At 50.7% G+C, this 22,140-nt stretch overlaps 1 protein-coding gene across 3 annotated transcripts in view; it reads left to right on the top strand.

The window, feature by feature from the left end:
* Positions 1–197: 197 nt before the first annotated feature.
* Positions 198–22,140, top strand: part of Cacng2 (calcium voltage-gated channel auxiliary subunit gamma 2) — a 117,931-nt gene continuing 95,988 nt past the window's right edge. Inside the window, exons 1-2 of one of the 3 annotated variants that reach the window (XM_060389107.1) lie at positions 198–766; positions 1,029–1,174. In XM_060389107.1, coding sequence (XP_060245090.1) covers positions 1,033–1,174 — 142 coding nt within the window. In that variant the 5' untranslated portion in view covers positions 198–766; positions 1,029–1,032. Of the gene's footprint in view, positions 1,175–22,140 lie in introns of all 3 variants that reach the window. The other 2 variants (XM_060389108.1, XM_021636695.2) reach the window with 2 other exon arrangements.

A 22,140-nucleotide genomic window follows, 5' to 3' on the forward strand; every position in this document is an offset into this window, starting at 1 on the left:
CGCCTGGCCCGGGGCTGCGCGGCCGCGAGCGGGGGAGGCGGGCGGGCCTGCCTGCTGCAAGACGCCGGCTCGCGCGCCCCATCGCTCGCTCGCTCGCTCGCTCGCTGGCTTCCGAGGAGCTTTGCGGATCGGGGGAGGGAACCCCGCCTCGATTCTCCGGGAGAAACCCCCTCCCTCCCCCACTTCTCCGACACTCCCCCCGCCGCCAACAACAATAACCGCGGCTGCTCGTCCTGCCGCCGCCGCGCCCGCCAGCCCTGCTGCCGCCGCCGCCGCCGCCGCCGCCGCCGCCACCGCCGCCGCCGCCGCCGCCGCTGCCGCCGGGGCACAACCATGGGAGGCGAGACCCCCGCACCGGTGCAGCTGAGCTCGAGGGCTTGCAGAAGACTGGGCAGTCTCCTCTGAAACGGAGGCGCCCCGAGGACCCCCTCCCTCCCCAAGGAAGAGAACTGGCGAAGCCACGGATTTTCATGGCGCAGGCCGCAGAGCCGCGAACGAAGACCGAAGGTTGCTTCCCAGCTCTCCCAGTCTCTAACTGTCTAGGTCTGGACCATGAGAGATGGTGTTGAGCATTCGGCTATTCCCTGGCGCGCTGTGGAAGCCATCTCCAAATTAGCGATCACATATGGAAACTGGAGACCAGAATTTTAGGAAAAGAGATTAAGGCATCTCACTTTGGGGGGGTGGGGGGTGTCTTTTTATTTATTTTTTCCCCTTTTTTAAAAAAATAATCGCTGCAACTGGAACAGTTTTTTGATCTCAAAAGGCAAGCCTCTCTTCCCGTGTGATCTTTATAATTTACACACTTTTCCGTGAGCTTTCTTATCTCCCTTTTTTTATATCTCTCCATATTCTCTATTCACACATATATCCATTATATTAGTAGTGGAATTACCATTGGCACCCTCACACACACGCTCCTGAGAACCAGAAGTCGGTTGGGTGTTTATATAATGAAGAATTATGGGGCTGTTTGATCGAGGTGTTCAAATGCTTTTAACCACCGTTGGTGCTTTCGCTGCCTTCAGCTTGATGACCATCGCTGTGGGAACCGACTATTGGCTCTACTCCAGAGGGGTTTGCAAGACCAAAAGTGTCAGTGAGAATGAAACCAGCAAAAAGAACGAGGAAGTTATGACCCATTCCGGATTATGGAGAACCTGCTGCCTCGAAGGTATTTGGTTTCCTACCTCCTCCCCCTTCCCACACTGCCCCTCCCCTCCCCACACTCCCCCTCCCCACCCACCTCCAAATAAGCCCCCTCCACATTCCACCATTTTCCCACTTCATTCCCTCCGCCGCCGCCGACGCTGCAGACCAAGGTTGGCTGGGTTAGTTTCAGAGGAAAGAAAATCAATAAGCAAAACCCACACTCTCTACTCTTTGGCCTTCCACCCCGTCCTCCCAGTCCTCCTCGTTGGAGTGATCTATGATACAGTGAAAACAAGAAATTATAAAGTCAGATTTGCTCTGGATGCTTTGGAGCCCTTAGGGTTTGCCTTTGGGTCCAGCTTTGCCACCTATGAGGAGGGTATATTATAACTGCTCTCCTGTGTGCTGCTCGGCTTTTTGCGATGAAGGACTCGGGAAAGGTTCTTCCTCTTCCCCCTCACTCCTCAAAAGTTACAGGCCCAGCACCATCTGCAAATCTCCTTTAAAAAAAAATCTGTTGTTTCTAAGAATCCTTGTTTGGTAGATTCTAATTATTTCAGGAGCTCAAGCTGTGTTCAAGAGCATTTCGTAATGTCTATAAGCCCCACGTATCGTTTGAGGTGGCTGGCTGTGTCTGTGTGTGTGTGTGTGTGTGTGTGTGTGTGTGTGTTAACGTTTATGAAGTCTAAAAATGCATGCGTCTCTCGCAGGAAACAAGCCCAAGTTCTAATAAACAGCGGTCACTTGCGGGTTAGGCTGAGCGCTGATTTGCCTCCACGCAGAGTGACATGTCTGTCATCCAGAAGCAAGTCGAGTCAGCACTGTGAGAGCAGGAGGCGAGGGCATGGAGAGGTTGGGCGGGGGGGGGGGGACGGGAAAGCATGAGGTGGGGGTGTCAGCTGTTGGCCCTGATGCTGCAGAGTCATCGGGGCATGTGTGCTGCATGTGCCATGGGCCAAGGGGCTCCCACGGTGTAAAGGCCAGGAGGCTAGGACGTGAGGAAGGCGTGTGCTTCTGGGACACGTTAATAAACACAAGAGGAAGGGGGGAAACTCTGCAGGTCATACAAGCTGCATTTAGTCACAGACTTTTAATGTGAGCGGGCGAATTTGCATAGCTATATCTGTCTGCGTGCACAAGCCACCTATAGGAGGACAGGCAGAGAGACACATGTGCCCCTGTGTGGAAAGAGGCTTGCGCATGTTTCACTGACGTGAGCCAAGCCTGGAGGCCCCTCTGAGGCGGCGTCGGGGAGTGAGCACTGCAGAACTGTTTGTTAAGCTCAACGTGGGATTGGTGCTGCAGGGAGTTGGGGCCAGCCGATGGGGGATAGGATAAAACTGATGCGGTCCTGGGGGTCTAGCCCATACCGAGCCCAACACCAGTCTGGGAAGGAGCTCACATCACATGCCCCCTCCCCGTGTTCTTGGTGCAAACGGTTGAGTGATGGCTGGACATGTTTTGAATAGCTAAGCGACTTCATTGAGCGATGATCTGTTTGACGCATACTGCATTTGGTACCCTTTCTCAGTCCAAGCGCTGCCTTTAACATTCTGCAGAGGTGCTCTCTGCTGAACACTCCGTGCTCCGTCCCCAGCCAGAGAGTCAATATCAGGAAATTAATAGGGACCGTTTTACACACACGCATTCCGCCTCTCTTAAAAAAATGAAAAGCCTTTCATAGCGCCAGTCATTTGCAGTGGAAAGGCAGCTTCCATGTAATTAAACATTTATGGCAAGCTTTGATGCTGAAAGAGAAAGAAAGAGAAGTGAATGAGGGTTGCTTTGGGGACATGATCCTGGCAGCTATTTGCATTGCTTGGATTTTTGGTTAGAGGGATAAGAGATCCGCAGCCAAGAAAAATTAGAGAAAATTGGTGTCTTTATTTTGGGGCAAATGTAATCAGATATTGGTGACTTGGTATAAATATACTTTTTAAATCGGGGGTTTATCGACAGATCCTTAATGCCGTGATCTTTTAAACATCTTATAATTTGCGAGAGACATGCAGACTTGAGACGGCTTTGGGTCACTTGTGCATCAAAAGGCTTAAGCATTTTCATTTAGAAGCCCATCTGTCCCCAGTCCGCAGCTGCCCACCCCCTTTAACTTTCTCACCAGGCTGCACTCTCTTCCTCTTCCATCGACTATAAAAGGGTTAGCATTGCAACACCACCTCCGCCCCTCCCCTCCCGGGCTGTGTGGTGCACACAGGAGCTGTGGGTTTGGCACTGTCCCCAGCGGCCTCCCCAGGCGCCCAACCCAGGCACTTGCCTCTAGGCAATGAGGGGAGGGCTGGATTAACAGTCCCTTTCCCACGCGTAGTTGAGGCCCAGGCTGGAATTGCTAGGGAGTTTCGGGGTCCTGTCTGACCAGACTTTTCATTTTCTAGACCTTCTGTCTGGGGGCTTCACCGACCTCGGACCACTTGGCCTTCGCCACTCGGGAAGTGACTGGGGGATTTTAAGGTGCTGGTTTTCAAACTGAATGCACTTCCCAAATCTGGGGCTTGGGGTTTCCTGTGAGCTGGCATGCACATCTCTGATGGTGTCATCGACAAGTCTGCGTTTCTGAGGGTTCATTACAGAGTCAGCTTCAGTGAGGGCTGGGCCATCGGTGGTTGTTCTTCAGGTCAGGGCCTGGGGTGAGAAAGTAGACTTTCCAGAAAGATCCTCTCATCCCCTTTGGAACTGTGCTCTGTGCCCACACTGGAGACCTGGTGAACAGGTTTCTAATTTTCTCCCTGAGAGGCCACTGATAACTGCAACTGAAATCCAGGCCTTGCCTCCTCTCGTCTCTTTTACCCTCTACTTTTCATTAGGATTTTTCTGTGTGTGGTCTCCCGGGATGGTTATTTTCCTTTACTTCACCATGAAAAGAAGAAGTGGGAAATAGCTCCTTGCCTCTGTGCCTGCTTTTGAAATTAATGAGTCTGCGGAGGGGAGAGAAGGGACATGGCCACCTGTTAGGGCCACACTCTGGGGAAGGAGAGAGAGAGAGAGATCAAGGAAATATTCCCCTCCGCAGACAACTGAAAACTCTCTCTGTGTGAACTTGAACTGTCTGACAAGTGGGTGTCCTTACTGGGATTCAAGCCTGTGGCGGTAGAGGGGACAGGCTGTGTGTGACACTGGCAGGTACTGAGTAGAAAAGCCTTGAAATTGTTCAGAAAGCTGCCTTGGGAGTCCCAGAGTGGGAAGCTGAACTGGCTCTTTCAGAGAAAAATAAACTTAGTCAAATCTCCAAGAGGGCATGGGAATGGCTTGCTCCAATTACAGCAAGTCCGGACCACCGTGGCTTGCCACTTGGAGACTTGACCTCTGCTGTAACCTCAGAGGAAGTGTTATTTCCAGGGACCAGAGACTCACCATGTTGGTGCTCCTACCTCCCATTTGTCCCCACTCTACTCTCCCCCAGAGGGCTTACAGCCCTGCAGAGGAAGAGCCAGGAGCTGGTATACAAACCACCCCCATCCCACTTCCAATATTTGTACTCCTTATCTCACCATAAGGAATGACAAAAATATCACTCTCTTTCCAAATTGGTGTCTCCCCCCTGCTCCCGAAGCATCAGTAGTATCTCCCTTCTGCCTCTGCACGGCCCCTCTGGTGGTTATTCTGCACTTTCATGGTCTCTAATTGATGATCACTTCCCCTGTCCCTAGCTGTCTTTTCTAAGTTCAGAACTGCATGGTCCTCATCTGGCCTTCAAGGTGGCAGAACATTCCAGGCCGCTCAACATGCACTCTTGTTTCTAGAGACAGAACGAATAGAGCTTTTGGTCCAAGGGAGACCACCGCCTTTCTGGACACTCTTGCCTCTAACGGAGCCCTTCTTGGTGTGTGTGTACACTGGTTCCTAACATTATAATAACATAATAATATTTCTAAGGTAACCCGACTTTCTATAGATCCTGGAGTCTAGGAACTTTGCCCACGAGGAGATGCACAAGAAATACTTATCCACATCTGGATTCAGAGATTCTTAATATGATTGAAGTAAATGCAAACATTATTAGAATGGAGAGAGAGAGATTGTGTGTGTGAGAGAGAGAAAGATTGAGAGAGAGAGAGAGAGAGAGAGAGAGTGAGAAAGAGAGAGAAAGAGAAATCAGAATAATTTGGTTTTTCTTCCTGGAATTCTTTTTAAAAAAAAAATAATAATGAGTCATGAGTCTATTATAAAGTAGAATAAGCCAAAGGGCTCCATCACTGAGCTGTGCAGTTCCCTAGTGGTCAAAGTGAGGGCAAATTAGTCAAGAGAAGGGGAAGATGGTTTGCACGATCTCTAAGGGAGAGGGAGCAGTGGGGTTTCTTTATTTTCTGTTATCACCACTCAAGTGTCACGTAGCCATCTTCTAGAGCAGGGGCTTCTGGTGCTGGGTATTACTATACCATCCCTAGCCAGCACCCGTAGAACCTTCTGTTCTTCAGAAAAATGTCCATCCAACTCTTCCAAAGATCCCGGGACGTGCCCCACCCCCACCTCCCAGGACCTATGTTCTGATAGAGCAGGCCCACTGTCTTAGCATCACTCACCTATTAGCCAAGCCTGACTTTGTTCATTGCTCTTCACAGCTGTACCTCCCTCCCAATATTCTTTGCCTTGCTTCCACTTCCAAGGTGAGTGGGAGGAGGGGACCACATATCAGGGTCACATGGCAGAAAGTGGCTGAGCCAGAACTTGTGCCCAGGCCCCCGTGACACCTGGAGCTCTCTTTTCTGCTTTGCTCCATATACTCTGGAGCCCATGGAAAGCTCTGGGCACGGCACCTTGGCTACTGTTCCTGCTCACTGCCTTGAACGGGTCCTATTTTGTCTGCATCCGATGGAGCCCCATTGAGTCAGCTTGAGCAGTTAGGAGGGCTGAGCTCTTGACCACTTGACTCTCTGCCAATGTGCCACCCTGCCCCTTTCAGAAGGACATGACTCTTGGCTAAACTGAGGCTGAAGAATTACAGTGACCAGTTTCCAACAGAGGACTCCAGGCCTGACCCACTGGGCACCCCTTTCTCTGGGACCTTTCACTTTGGAGGCGTCCTTGATGTGACCATTCCATGGGTTTATGACAAGCTTCAGAAAATACCCAACTGTACATCTTGTGTACATCATGGGAGTTTTCAGAGGAAGCTTGAGGTTAGAAGGGGAAACGTTTGTAAACCCAATGGAATGGGGTTCACTTCAACCTAATGAGCTGTGGCATTTTGGGACCATCAAGGCCCCCTCTAAGCCTCAGTTGACTTTCCTGTAAAAGCAGGAAGTATCATAACCCCATTGCAAGGGTGGTTGGGGGTTAGAGCTTAAATGACTCCATGGGGTAAGGAAAGGAAGAACATTCCATCTGTGAGGACAGCTGTTCTCCTTGTCTCCAACCATGCTGTTTGAATTTTCAACCAAAAATTCCTATTCCCTCCTAAACCCCTTCCTGTAGCCATTTTATTTGTTTGTTTGTTTGTTTGTTTTTACTATGTACTTACTGCTGTCCAGACCATGGTATCAGGGTTTTTTTTCTTTCTTTCTATAATCTTATCTCTCCTGCTACTAGGCCAGGAGCTCCATGAGAGGAGAGATTTTTTTTTCCTGCTCATAGCTATACCCACAGTGATAGTGACAGTGCAGAAGGTCAACCTACGTTGTTGAATGAATAAATAATCATCACCAGCTACAACAGGAGGGGAGTTTAGACTTAGCGGCCCCCTTCATATCCCTCAGAGTCTCTGAGTGAGTGGTGACACTCCAAAATAAATAATGAATGTAAGACAGGAGAGTGAGTGAAGGAGAGGGGGAAAGAGAGACAGAGGGCTGCCAGGAAAGGGACAGTGACGACCAGCAGTGATGGAAGTGGGACTTGGGATGGAAACAAGGGCTTGAGGAGGGGGTGAGCCACTTGCCCCAAACTTCCCCGTCTCCACCATCTACAGAGGCTGTCTCAGAGCATTTGGAGAAAGCTGCTGTGTCAGGGAGAAGGAGGAAATGTCTACCCAGGCTGCTAAGAAGTTTTCAGTTTTATCAGAATATCAGGACGTGGTGTGGTGGTTTACACCAATGAGCCTAGAACTCGGGAGGCTGAGGCAGGAGGATTGTCACAAGTTTGAGACAAGCCTGGGCTACAGAGTGAGTTTCGGGATGACCTCAACCACAATGTGAGACCCTGTCTCTTAAAATATCTATATATGTTTTTTACATTTAAAACATCAATGGCTCTTCTTAATCTTAAATATTTGGGGGGCAAACCCCATATTCAAATGAAGTTTGCATTTTAAATGCCCAGGCTATTGCTCCACAGGCATACATGGGAAAATCCTTACAGTGGTTCAGCCTTTGATGGGCCTCAATAAATTCCAAGTGCAAGGCCAGGGATCTAGGGACCTCATGGGAAGCAGTGTCCTTCAAAGTCACTGACATCAGGGTCCTTAGAGCCTAAATTCAACAACTCTGGCATGTGTGTGGGGAGGGGACTAAGCCTGGATTAGTGCCACTAAGCAGTGGCACTCAGGGCTGAGTTTAGGAGACTTGGAACTCTGTATGACTGGTAGGGTCCACAGTGTTTTTAAAACAGACTTTGGGAGCTGGAAACATGGCTCAGTAAAGTGCTTGCCATGAAAGCAAGCCTCTAGTCCCACATTTAAAAAAGGAAAAAAAAAAAAACTGGGTGTGGGCCAGAGAGATGACTCAGTTGGTAAAATGCTTATCATACAAGCATGAAGACCTGAGTTCAAATCCCTAGAGCCCATGAAAAGCTGGACGCAGCAGCATATGTCTGTAATCCCAAGGATCCTACAGTGATGTTGAAAATGGATACAGGGGGATCCCCGGAAGCTCCTAGGCCAGCCAGACTGCATCGAACGATGAGAGATCCTGCCTCAAACAAGGTGGAAGTCAAAGACTGGCACCCTGAGGATGTCCTCTGGCTCCCAAACCTGCACCATGGCATGCACACACCACAGTCACACTCATGTGGACACACACACACACACACACACACACAAAGTCAGGTACGGTGGTAAGTTCTTAGAATCCCAACACAAGTGGTATAGAAATGGGTGTATCCTGTGAGTTCACTGGCCAGCCAGTCTAGCCACTTAACAAGCTCTGGGCCAATGAGAGACCCTGTCTCAAAACGATAGTTGGATGGCACCTGAAGAACAACACCCAAACTTGACCCCCCCCTGCTGTCCACATACATGTGTACACACATGAACACATCCATATATACAAATATACAGAGAGAGAGAAAAAAATAAACCCACTCTAATTTCTGTGACGTTGGCCCTTACAGTGTGTGCCTTGGAGTCAGAGAAAGAGAGCTACCTCCCCGGTCGAGAGAATGGTAGGCAGTGTCCTGTGACCCCCCCCCAAGGGCTCTCTGCAGCCACTAACTAGTTTCCAGACCCTGACTCAAAGCAACATGGGGCCAAAGAATGTGTTCTGACCAGTTTCCTGGCAAGAAAGGGGGAGTGGGGTGCTCCCAGCAGCTGTCCTCCATGCCACCCTGGCCAGGTTCTGCTGAGCCTCTGGGACAGAGCTGACAGGATGGATCTCTACCCCGGAAGAGTTCCGTCTGGTAGAGAAGATCTGCTGGTGAACAGATGATAACTGTGTTACGGGGGATTCTGGGAGCATGGAGATGGGGCCGAGGGCTCCTGGAGGAAAGTGAGTTTTGAAAACTGAGTGAGCAGCTGGAGAGAAGGGGGCAGGGGTCATTCCCGAAACACAGGTCCCGGAGAGGAAATGCTGGTAATCTGGTATGACTGGAAGGCAGGGAGAGACAAAGACAGGGAGGCACAGAGATGTGAGTCCAAGGGGCAGCAGCGGGTCACAGAGCAGAATAGAGCTAGACTAGAGCGTGAGCCAGGAGGGAGCCGCTGACCAGACCGCATGCTTCTGGTCCCTGGAGCCTGTGGTTCTAACAGGTCTAATGGGGGGCTTTGATAACTGATCGACTGGCCCGAAGGTAGTTACAGCAACAGAGTAAAGGGGTGAGGAGAAGAGGGGAAGCATAGCACACAGCGGGGATACTTCCGGCCAGACTTTCCCACTTTCCTAGAAGACAGGTTGGTTCCGTTCCTTTTCCATTGCTGTCATGGAACACCGTGACCAAGAGCAACTTAAGGAAGAAGAGAGTTGTTTGGGGTTCCAGGGGGATAGACACGGCATGGCAGGAAGGTGGCTCACCAAATTGTGTCCACATACAGGAAGCAGCAAGAGTGAGCAGGAAGTGAGGTGAGGCTGTAACTATTCAAAGCTGACTCCTACACCCCCCCCGGATGCACTTCCTCCAGCAAGGCTGCACCCCAAAGGGTGTCGTAACCACCCCAAACAGTGTCAGCTGAGGACCAAGTGAGCCCATGGGGGACATTTTACATTCAAACCACCACAGATGGTAAACACAGACAGGGGCTGCCTCTCCCCAGAGCCGGGCCCATTGCCTAGCCGAGAGCCCATGCTTAGGGCATAAAAGGCTCAACCTCTCCCTCGAGAAGCTGAGTGTAAAAGAGGAGGCCCGCCAGTGACCAATGTTGAGAACATAACAAGAAATATATACGTGTGGGGAATTCTAGGAGCACGGAAATGATGCAGGGGGCTGCCCTCCTGTTTGAAAACCCTTGCTAGGTTTTCAAAGCAACCTTTCAGCCGGTCTTTCCTTCCAGGCTTCAGAAATGCACATTGTCCAAAAGCACAAGGTCAGGAGCAGCGTTTCCCTCGCACCCGCATGTTGGTTTGGGATGCCTTGTAACTGCCACTTTGCTGTATAGCTCAGAGAGGGTGATAAACCACAGCCTCGGGGTGCCGGACACCTTGCCAATACGTAGCAGAGGTATTGGCTTAACAGCCAGCAGTTACATCCAAGGAGCCTCCAGCCTTTCCCTCATCCACACTCTACCTGCCCTCCCTGAACCTCCATGACCTTGGGTTAGGCTTCAAGTTGCTAACAAGGTGCTCAGGCTTCCGAACAAGTTCCCAGGAGCAGGTTGCTGTGGCCTTGTTCGTTCGAGAGCTGACCCTTCAGTTTGTGTCCCCCTTACACTGTTAGTACCCAGTGCCAGCTTCTCCCTGGCTTTGCCCCTACCCAGAAAAGCTCTCTGGGGGTTGGGGGCGGGGAGGAAGGGCCGTGGCCCCCTCAGACTTTCTCTAGCCCAGTTCCGCTCCACAGTGCACTTCGTTCATTTTCTCTGCGTAGTCACTTACTCTCTGCAGTTTCCCTTCCCAAGTTTGGCCTCACCCTCATCTCCGATAAAGAACAAACCTTATCCTCTGCCACATCCAGGTAATATGGAGCATAGAGATGATGATGATGATGATGATAGCCATTTTGTGCGCACGCATGTGCTTGCGCATACAGCTGCCACTATTACAGAATAATAATCATTGCGTAGCAGTGGGTAAGCTGTTCCTCGGGCCTCATCGACCTTTCCTGGTGAGAGTCTCTCACTGGCCTGAAGCTTGTGAATTAGGCAGGGAGGGCTAGCTGGCCGGATAGGCTCAGGGATCTTCTCTTCCGAGCACTTCCCAGGGGTCAACACATAGTCAGGCCTGTAATGAGGGTTCCGAGGATGAAACTCAGGGTAGCACACAGTCGGGCCCTTAATGTGGGTTCTGAGAATCAAACTCAGGACAGCAAATAGTCAGGCCTTTAATGCGGGTTCTGAGAAACTCAGGTCCACGTGCTTACACAGTAAGCTTTTTACTGGAACCTTCTCCCCACCCCCAACCATTAACATTCCTCGAGCGCCTCTTTTCTGCTAAGAATTGTTGCTGATGTTTCCCAGAGGCTGGCTCTCATTTCAATTTCCCAGCCCTGAAGAGATGAACCACTACCCCATCACCCTCATCATGAGAAACTCAAGAAGGCTAAGGACTTGCTGAGGTCACACAGGACCAGCACTGGGATTCTGAACCATGCCCATCTGACCTCACTGGGTTCACAATTTTCCCTGGGCCCTGCCCTCTTCCCAAGTCTAAGGACATTTCTTTGAGACGTTCTGGGCACTGGTGCCCGTACTCCTATGCGTAGTGACATTTTCAGAAATCTGAGGCTTAGCTTAGGTTAGCGCCCCTTACCCAGGGCATTGTGGGGGAAGCTGGTGTAACCACATCATCAGCCGCTGCTCAATGCAAGGCCATCCTTCTTGTGACTGGGGATAGAGTAAAAACTCCTGGTGTCTTGTCTTCTGCCGAAGGCTACTTCCCGGCCACATTCTTTGTCTTCAGGACTCAGGTTGCCATCTCCTTCATCTTCCACATGACCCAGCCTCGCCCCAACTTCCCTTCCCATCCATGCCTCACACAATACCTGCCATCCGTAGTTTTGTTTCCAGCGTGTTTTGTTTGATTTCCGAAGCAGAGTCTCAGGGAACCAGAGCTAGCCTCAAACTCTCTATATAGCTGAGGTTGGCTCCTAGTCTTCATGTCTCTGCCTCCGGCGTGACGGGCCAGCAAGTGTATTAGTTACTTGTCTTGTTGCCCGCAAAATACCTGAGACGCAGGGCTGGAGGTATGACTCGGTGGTTAAGAGCACTTGCTGCTGCTGCTGCCACAGAGGACCCTCATTTGGTTCCAAGTACCCATGCCAGGCAGCTCACACTGCCTCTGAAGATCAGTTCCACGGAATCTGGCACCCTCTTCTGGCCTCCACTGGCACCTGCACTCGCCAGCTGCTCACACCACATCTGTAGTCAGGAGGCAGAGAGAAGAGAATGCTGGTGCTCAGCTCATTGTCTCCTTTGCATGCTGTCAGAGGCCCCAGCCTACGGGACGATGCCATCCACGTTTAGAGTGGATCTTCCAACCTCACCCTAATCTAGATAATCTCTCATGGGTGTGGCTAGTCACGCATGGGAGTGGCTAACCCCTGATAGGCATAGCCAGAGGCTTGTCTCCCATGTGATTCAAGATCCTGTCAAGTTGACAGTGAGCATTAATCATGGCAGCAAGTATACACCTCAGGCCTGCTATATCCGACATGGCTGTTTCCCTTTCTTTGCCCACCTCTAGGCCATGGGCCTCTCACCCATTTACAAAAGGACTTTCTAAGTTATCATTGTGTCCTAGGACAAGGTGTTAGTGAGTGGCAGTGTGAAGGGGACCACCAGGGCTTAGACAGTTGCTGGGAGACTGGATGTAGGTGGGGAGGGTGGGAGAGGTGAGTAAGTGGGGTGAGGTTAGACAGAGACCCCATCCCAAGCGACATGCTTGTTTAGTCCTGTTTGGGATACACCTAGAGGAATGAAAGAACAAAGGAATAGGGTTAAAAACAAAAACACAAACAAACAACAAAAACCCACCAGCAGGTCATATTTTGCATTGAAGACTTAGACTTAGACAAGACTTTCATCTTGGATTTTCCCAGCTCCATCACCACCAAAGCTCCAATTCTGTTCCAGCAAGACCTGGTGTTCCCATCAGCTCTGGTTTCCAACAGACTGGGTTCAAACCCAGCCTTGTGTGCTTAGCAGCCACGCAGCTTTGGGCAAGGAATCGAATCTCACTCGCTACGTCCGTTCCTCCCACAGACAGCAAGGAGAAATGATAGCACCTACTTCCTGAGTGGATTGTGACCCTGCCCACCCTTAGCCCAGAGAGGGCACTAAGTAACATAGAGTCAGCACCCCACCCACCAGGCACAAGACACCTCCACAACCAGCAGTGTGCTTGACAACTGTCAACCCAGCACTGGGAATGAAGATGTGTTAGAGATGGTATGAGGCCCTCACAGGTGCTACAAATTGACAACTATCCCGTGAATATCCATGGTGTCGGCTTCCCTTGGGGAAAAAGATTTTTGTCACCCCGGGCTTCCTGTCTGCCTGGTAACAGTGAGACCCAAGCAACAGATGTCTCTGGTGAGGCAGGTGCTGGGCCCTGCCCCCAAGTCCCCATTGTCCAGACTGGCTACTTTGATCATCAGTGTCCCTTTCGTGGGCTCTGTGAGTGTCTGTGTTTGCAGACTCCAAAGTGCAGGCCCACCCAGACCCATCCTTTGATGGCTAGAAACACAGTTACGCACTAGGCAGGCAAAGCGGAGCAGTACCAGAGGCAGAAGGAAGGTAGCCAGGTGATCACACTTGGAAGCAACCTCACAAGGAGGATGCTTCTCTCTTAGCTGCACCAGTGAGAGCCAGGCACACCCCTGATTCTGCCACCCACTTCCTGCTGACATTTCCCTGAGAATCACGTGCCTGGGCCACACCTCTATGGCTGTGTTTTCAAAGAGCAGCACTCTCTACCCTGGACCATGGGTCAGAAAGTGCTTCCTTGCTGAGCTTGCACCCCAAGGTGAGCTTCATTCATAACTAAATACCAGGGAGACAGGTGTTGTGTCTTACGCGTGAATGGAGGCAGGGTGAGGGGAAGGACTTCTGGAGGACCAAAGGCCACTACGTTTTCCAATTTGTCTCTCTCAAGACCTTCTAGACCAGAGGGAACTTTTAAGAGACCCCTAGGTAGGAAAAAGGATCAATCAACAGCCTCCCAGAAAGAGAGTATTACAGGGAATGTGGGGCCAGCAAGGTGTCTCAGAAGGTCAAGCACTTCCCGCGCTCACATCAGAGCTGAGTTCAGATCCCCAGTTCCCATGTGAAAGCCAGGTGTGACGGTGCCTGGGTATAAGCCTAGCACGTGGGTGGAAACAGGCAGATCCTGGGGAGCTTGCTGGCCGGCCAGTCTACCCAGACAGGTTCAGTGAGAGCTTTGTGAAAAAAAAAAAAAAAAAAAAGTAGAAAGACACATGATGTGGACCTCTGGCTTCCATGTGCTCATGTTCAGGTGAACACACTCAAATACATGCATAAGCACCACAGGTATACCCATACCACTCAATCAAAATCAATCAAAAATCGATCAATAGGAATTTTAAAGACGTGTAATTTGATCTGGGGGAATAGCCTGGTTTGAGCCCATTGGAGTTTGTCTTGAATGGTCACTGTCTCAGACTCTGTGTCATATCGGTGGGTCACCGAGTCCAGCCAAAGCCGGGGAGGGGAGAGACGGCCTCCTGTTCCCTGCTATCCGCCTGCTTTGCTTTCTGCGTTGTTTCCTTGTGTTTTGCATGTATTTCCTCGCCACACGTTGCTGCTGGCCTAGCCAGGCTCCTTTCCCCCTACTCAGTGCCATTGTCCCGAGTCAGAAGGTGACGTCCATGTAGTCTTTAAGACAGTATGTTCTGGGAGTTTAGTAAATGTTGGTGGTAGCAGACTTGCCTCATCTCCGAAGGGGAAGTCATGGGAAGGTGTCAAGGTCATTGCCATGAACCCAGCACAAAAGCCAGAGAAGAAAACAGTTCTACATGAGGGGTCTGGGTGGAGAAACTTCTAGGAAGTATTCTCTACGTTGGATCCTGCAAGATGAAGAGGAGTTTGCTGGGTAGGACAGGGGAAAGGCCCAAAGAGGAGGTAGACAATAAAATCAAGCATGGCTGGTCACAGAAGGATGAGGCCAAGGAGAGAGCAAAGCAAGGTCTATAAACACACCTCCCTTATGCCAGGATTCCCATAATCCCCAGGGATCCTGCTGCAGGGCTGATCGGACCCCAGGTCCAGGTGGATGCCGATGTGGTGTGTTTCCAGCCTGCAGGTGCTGCGTGGATGTGGGACCACAACTAGAAATTAAGCCTTAGGGCTTGGGCAGCTGGCTGCGTAAAAGGAACACAAGGCGGGGGAGGGGCTTTCCACGGGAGCTAGCTGGTGACTGGGTGCTAGGCCCTGTCCTGAGGACCACACATGTCACCCTCCGTGAGCAGCCCAGTGCTGTAGCTATAGCAAAGGACTGCGTGCATGGGGCCTTCGAACAACGCGTTTATTCTCTTACTAGGATGGAAGTCTAAGGGTGTTTCTCAGGCTAAGGCCAAGTTTCCAACAGAAATGGGTTCCTTTTGAGGCCCTTGGGTGTCTACTGTTCCTAGAAGTGCCCATAGTCCTTTCCCTATACTCTTCTTTCATCCCCAGAGCCAGAACCAGGCAGTCTTTCTTGGGATGCTCTCCTTCCTCTTGTGTTCTTAGAGATCCTTGTGGCTATGTGCGGGCCACCAAGACAGCCCAGAAACGTCCTTCAGCTGGAGGCCAGAGGGCTAGAGGCCATGGCAGCCCCATCCAACTGTGCTGGGTGACAGCGTAAACTGAGATGTAGGTTGTGGAACAGGGGTGTGGTCATTTTAGAAAGTTGTCATTCTGCCTCCCCCCGGGGAATAAATACTTAAAGAATCCTACTGTCAGCCAGGGCAGTGGTGACACACGCCTTTGATCTGCACACCTGTGAGTCAGAGGCAGGTAGATCTCTGATCTACAGAGTGAGTTCCAGGACATCCAGGGGTACACAGAGAAACACTATCTCAAAAACCAACCGACCAAACAAATAAAACCTAATTATCACTGCCCCAGACACATTTTCCTGGAAGGAACTTTAGAGATTTTAACCAAAAGATTACATTGGATTGCAAGTAACAGAAAAACAAAATCAACCTGGGATCAAGTAAGATAAAAGGGTTTCTTCTTGGCCACGCACATAGATCTTGAGGCAAATTGTATAGCACCTGTCTAGAAGCTCCACACACTGGTTGGCAATACAGACTGTCCCTGCCCCCTCACCCCCACCCCCACCCCCGGCCACTATAGCTATAGGACTTTTAGTCTCAAGAGTCCAGCATGGCTGCCCGAGCCTCAGCAACGGCCTTCACATCTCACACAGCAAAGGTAGCAGACGATATGAAAGGGCAGGAGCAGGAGGGCTCCTCGGACTGTTTCCTAGAAGCTATCACAGTTTCACTTCAGTCTCAAAGGCCCTAACGTTCTTTTTCATAACCTGCAAGGGATGCTCCACAGCTCATCCTCTGTCGCAGGCTGCCATGTGGCCAGGAAAACACTAGAGGTTCTGCGGTTCCGGGACAAGAAGAAAGAGAAAGGAGTGTCTTCAGAGTACCCTACGTGCCCCCTTCTCCTGGAAGGCCTTGAGGGTAAGAGAGGGAAAAGAGGCCACAGGGCCACAGAGCCAGTGACAGGCAGTGGCATGCAGCTAAGAGTGGCAGCTAACGGTGCCTGAGAGATGGAAGGGGCTTGGCTGTTCCTTCATGCTCTAATTGTTCCCCTGGTTCACATATTCTGCTGGACCCCGCCTTCAGGAGGCTCAGCCACCTGCCCTTCTGAGTCCCTTGGCTGTTACCTGGTCTTGCATCTCTCTTGTTCCCCCATGGTAAACTCCAGGATCACGCAGTGCTCCACAAAGCCGTCACTTCCAAAGATGCGTCTGCCTGCAGCAGAGTGGCACAGAGGGGTTGGCCAGAGAGGGACCTCACACGCCCTAGGCAATGCAGCGCTTCCTCCTTCCTGGTTTGTATATTGGCAGGGCCTCTGTTTGGAGCTGGCACTTTGGGTCAGGAGAAGGATCCTTCATCCGGGCATTCTGCAGCGTTCGTAGTAACGCAGATGGTGGGTGGACCTGAGCCGAGCCAGAAGTGGGTAGCGCTTGCCCCTGTCCAGCCAACTGAGGGGCACCTTTGGGTGTTCACTGCCAGTTCAGGCACATGCAAAGATCCATGTTCTTTCTTGCACCTCTGTTTTTAAGTAGTCACCATTTGGACCAGGAGGTAAAGCTAGGGACAATGCTGTATTCATTTTGCCTCTGCCTGGACAGTGAGTGAGGGCAAGCCAATGGGTCACGTGTGGCCAGTGCACACCAGTGTCCCAAAAGAAAATTATAACGTAAGAGGGGGGATCTGGCTAGGGAGGAAACATGGAGGGATGGGTGACTTAAGTCAGGCTTCCCAATGAAGCAACAGAGGCTGAAAGCAGGCAGCTGCCCTGCATCCTGGGCCCTGGAATGGCAGAGTCCCTCCCCGGGCTGCTTCAGAGAATGCTGCTTGCTTCAAAAGGCTTCTCTCCAGTCAGGAACACTGTGCCCTGACACCAGACTCACAGGCAGAGGCAGAGCAGGTGAGATGGCTGATTCATGGCACAGAGCAGGGGGGCGGGGCACAGAGGCTGGTCTTTTCCCCATATCTGCAACCTGAGAACAGGAACTAGGAGAGAGACCCAAGCTGGTGGGAGGCAGGAACACCCTATGACCGGGTGTGGTGGTGGGTGCTGAGAAAAGGGTGAGAGCCCAGAGGACCAGCGTAGGCCCCCCTAGGCACAGGGGCATCCATCCCCACTGGGAACAGGTGGGAAATAGAACCAATGATAGTTGAGGCCAGGAAAAAGAGAAAACATGATTCAAAAAAGGTCCTGCCTCTCCCAGGCAGGGAGAGACATCTGCTCCTCCGGACAGGCTGTTCTGGGACAGCTCTCTGGAAAAACCACTGTTAGTGGAAAAATAAGACAGATCCCCAAAGTCTATGGCCCTAGTGCCCCATCTGAAATGGCAACTGGAGCCTTGAACAACAGGGGCACACACCATAATATCCTGTAGATTTCCCCCTCAGCCCTAAGGGCTTCCTGCCCTAGATTTTTCCACACCCTCGCAATCCCGTAGCTCCATCCCCAGGAAGAGAGGGTATCAGGTGGACCTGGCTATGGATACTGACTGGCTCTAAGGCTTCAGGCTCGCCTCTCTGAGCCACCCTCTCATCTGCCAGCAAGAGCAGAGATGATGCTCAGCCAGCAGCACGCTAGAAGGCTCCCACTCAAAAGTTCAAGGCTGACACACAGAGGCTCCAAAGCTGGCAGGTGCCTCTCTCAGCCATCCCTCATTTAGAGACCACATGTGTTATTCAGACGCCGACCACTCTGCTGTTATCCAGACACTTATCTTTAAGTGATGCTCTTGCTACAGCTCCTTCCTGAACATTGTCTGCAGAAGCACAGATTTAAGGCTCTCATTATATTTTTTTTAACACTGTTTAAAAATGCCAGCTTAGGGCTAGAGGGATGGCCCAGTGGGTAAAGTGCTTGGCTTGTAAGCATGAAGACCTCAGTCTGAGCCCCAGAACTGATGTGAAAAAAAAACCTCCAGGCGTGATGGTGTGTGCTTGTAATTCCACTGTCAGGAAGGCAGAGATGGGAGGATCCTTGACACTCACAGACCAGACGCCTTAGCCTACGGCCAATGGCAGACCCTGTTTCCAAATGCAAGATGAGTAGTGCCTGATAATGACACCACAGATGCACAAGTGCACACACAGGCATGCACACACACACACACACACACACACACACACACACACACGAGTGGGATAGATGGAGAGAGAGTGTGTGTTGTCCATTTTACAGAAACCACAACCTGACAACAGACTATCACTGGATAGGGCGCCCTCCATCCCCAGCACACCCCAGCTTTCTGCCTCAAGCCATCCAAGGAACAGGGGAAAAGAAAGCAGAAAGGTAAAAGGTCAACCCATGGAAGTCTCTGAGGAGTTGGGGGGACTCAGTTCTTAGAATTGGGTCTGTTCTCCCATCAGGACCATGGTATAGATGACAGTATGGGGAGAGATTGGATGGCCTTCCTGGTGTGTGCTAAGGAGTTTCCATATCCCCTGTGGGTCTTCAGGAGAAGCTGTTCCCAGAGCTCCCACCAGAGATAGAGAGATTAACTCCTTCCACTCCATTTGAGATGGAGGGGTTTCTCTCCCTGCCTTAGTCTATCACACCTAAAGATTAAACGCCTAGTATGAAGTATAGTCCTGCTTCTTATCCACGTGGGAATGATTCCAGAACGCTCCCCAAGGCTCTCACTGGTACCAAAACCCAAAGAGGTTCAAGTTCTTGAGAAAATGAAAGAGGAAGAGGAGGAGGAATTGGAAGAGGAGGGTGAGGAGGAAGTGGAGGAGAAACAATGCAGTATTGACTAGTAACCAGCAGCCATTAACTTAGTGTACTTACAGTCATCTCTAGATAACTTGTGTCACCAAGCACAATGCAAGTGCCATGTAAAAGGTCATCCCAGGATGTCATTTAGGAAGTAGGAACAAGGGAAATGTCTGAATGAGCTCACTGTAGGGTTAGGTTTTTATGCCATGTTTGACTTGATGTTAGTTGAATCTGTAGACGCACATTCCACAAAGCCAGACGACTGACCGTCCTTGCTTCTGGAAGTGTCCGGGCATCACGGGAGTGACAGCTCCTGGTGGGAGAGGGAAAAGAGGCCACTGTGTCACAGAGGTGACAGCCTCGTTTGACACTTAGTGACAGAGGATTCTGGGAAAACAGGGCTCAGAATAACATGCCACACACTGGCATTTTGGTTTCTTTCTTTGCTGCTATGATTAAAAAAAAAAAAAAAGTATGACTTGAGGGGCAAAGCGTTTTTCCTGGCTCATGGCCCCAGGTATAGCCCATCATGACAAGGGAAGTCAAGGCAGGAGCTTGAAGCAGCTAGTTATATCACACCCACAATCAAGATACAGAGAGGAATGAGTGGATGCCTGATAACGCTCCACTTGCTTCCTCCATTTTATAGAGTCCAGGGGATGGCCCCGCCCACAATTAAGATGGGCCTTCCTACATCCATTGACATAGGAGAACCTCCCACGTTCTCAGAGACCCATCTTCCAGGCGATTCTAGATTCTCAAGTTGACGTTTCTGCCATGGCAGCAATGCAGATGCTGTGTCTAAGAGAACACAGCCATGGCCTTGGTCCCCTTTCCATGATTCATCCTGGCTGGGGCCCTTGGATTCATGCACATCCCCTCCTGCGTCATCCATAAAGAACGTGCTGAACCTGGAGAGCTGAACTTCGCCCCAAGAGCGCTTCTTGCATAGATCAAACACTGTCTAGTTAGACCCTAACCCGCTGACAAGAGCCATCATGATTTCTTCCACCAACAGAAAGTGTCCACACATTAGTAAGGCTATAAACTAATTACTGGGCATTAATGCAGGGCCGGGAAATAAATCACAGAGTCCCTTGTCGATTTAGCATTGGGAAGCCAAGAAGGGAAGATGGGATGCTTCCCAACAAGAGCCCAGAGCAAATGCTTGCCCTTCAAAGGGACCCAAGTGCCCCGAGCTCACTGGCTCCAGGCACCCCCTTTGGGATGACAGTGTGGGGGAAATAACTACTCTCACAATGAAGCTGATGAGATTTTAATAGCTGGACAGATGGCCTCAGTGTGTGGAGGTGGGGAGAGAGAAAGGAAGAATTGCGGAAAAGAGAGGAGAAAACACTTGCCTAGCTTTCCTTCAATTAAAGCGGACTGAGAGCCTCCCGTGCTGGGAAGAGGCATCACCGTTCTCGGCATCATCAAGTTGGATGTCTTCTTTTTAATAACTGCCTGATTTAGCATCAGTTATAAACTAGGGCAGGAGTCACAAACAAATCAGAGGTTAGAAATGCCCACCGGCTTCTCATACAATTACTGTTATTTTGATATCATTTGTTTTTTTCTATTTAATAATGAGCCCACCCAATTACGTTGCTGTCCTTACATGTGCAATTCAGTTTATGTAGGGTTCTTTCCTGCCCATCTTCCCAAGGTCATCGGGCTCTAATATTCCACCTCTGAGCTGACAGCATTTCTAGAAAATCTAGATCAAGAAACCCGGGAAAATATAAAGAAAGGGTAGGCTTCAAAGGGAAAGAACAGCAGAAAAAAAATCTATTAAAATTTATCTAATTTTAATCCTCACTACAACCATGTGGACCTGACTCTAAAATATCATTCTGCAGATGGGGAAACCGAGTAGCCAAGAGATTGGGTAATCCCTTGCGCAGCTCATGAGGAGGCGTGGGACTGGGTTTGGAATATCCTCTGTCCACCTCCCTGACTCCAGCACAGACTCTGGGCCTCACCCCTTCCCCCGGCATGAGCCACACTGTAGGAACTGCCCCCATCTGTAGGGACAAGTGAATTGTCTCAGGGCATTCTTGAAGTTTTTAAAAGGACATCCAAGCACAAGGGAATTCTGCCTCCTTCTCTGCCTGTGCCACAGTTCCCAAATGCAATTATCAACCGCCCTCGATGGCTGATGGCTGAGCGTGGTGAAGATGAGAGAGTAGAGAGGGGGTGGGTGCCAGCAGCAGGCAGCTGTGGGATCATTCCCCTGAAGCAAAGGTGTAACCTGTAGGGTGCTGGTGTCACAAAATAACATTGTCCACACGCCTAAAGGTTGGATGCCAATAACACAGGAGAGTAGGAGGGACACGTCATCTCCTTCATCCCCTTCCCACGCTTCACTCTGAGGAATCACTTAGGTTTGTGGGCAGCCCCTCCTCCATCATCCATACAGGAAGCACTAGACTTGGGGTATTGAACTTCACCCCAAGAGGGTTCAGTTGTGGATCCTTGTCTGTGCAGCAGTGAGTGGCCCAAAATGGGGGGGGGGGACATCTCCTGGGCATATCTGTCTGCCCTTCCGGGAGCTGGACCCAATTTCCACCAGCTCCTTGTCTCCAGGTGTCTATTTAGGATGACAATGCTGAGGGGAAAGAAGCAAGCACCCAGCGAGCGTGCACCTACCACGGGCTGGACTCCCAGGATGCAGCGCAAAGACCGCATCCCATTGGATTCTCACCCACACTGTGTGGTGGAATTTCCACTGCTTGGATGAGAAAGGCAAGGCCCGAAGAAGTTGAGATTTTTTTTTCCTCATCTGATGATGAGTCACCCAAGGGGCTGGATCTTAAACTCTGATCTCAGCATGAAAGTCCATCCGTGTTAGGAGTCTGATCAAAGACAAACAGGAAGGGTGGGTAAGGCCAGAGATGTGTCCTGAAGGAAAATCCCAGAATCCGTGAGCTTGATTCCTTCACTGCCTGAAAGCTGATGGCCAATGCTAACTTAGTGGGAACTGGAGGGGTGGGTGCCGTGCAGCTCTGTGTGTGAGGGGCAAGCACCAGTTCAGGCCTGGGTGGGAACATTGGATTGTGGGTACAGTCTTTCTTCAACCTCTCTTCTCTGCGTCTTTTCTAGCGATTGGGATCTGCATGACTCAGAGGTGTGCCTTATGTCCTCAGGGGCCATCAGGTTAAGGCAGCCTTGAGGGAGATGGAGGGTTAAGAAGAAGCATAGGAAGAGGTAGAGGACAAGGAAAAAACGAAGGGGAGGGGAGTTGCTAAAGTACA

The sequence above is a fragment of the Meriones unguiculatus genome, chromosome 8 (genome assembly GCF_030254825.1).
Source record: "Meriones unguiculatus strain TT.TT164.6M chromosome 8, Bangor_MerUng_6.1, whole genome shotgun sequence".
Classification (NCBI taxonomy): Eukaryota; Metazoa; Chordata; class Mammalia; order Rodentia; family Muridae; genus Meriones; species Meriones unguiculatus.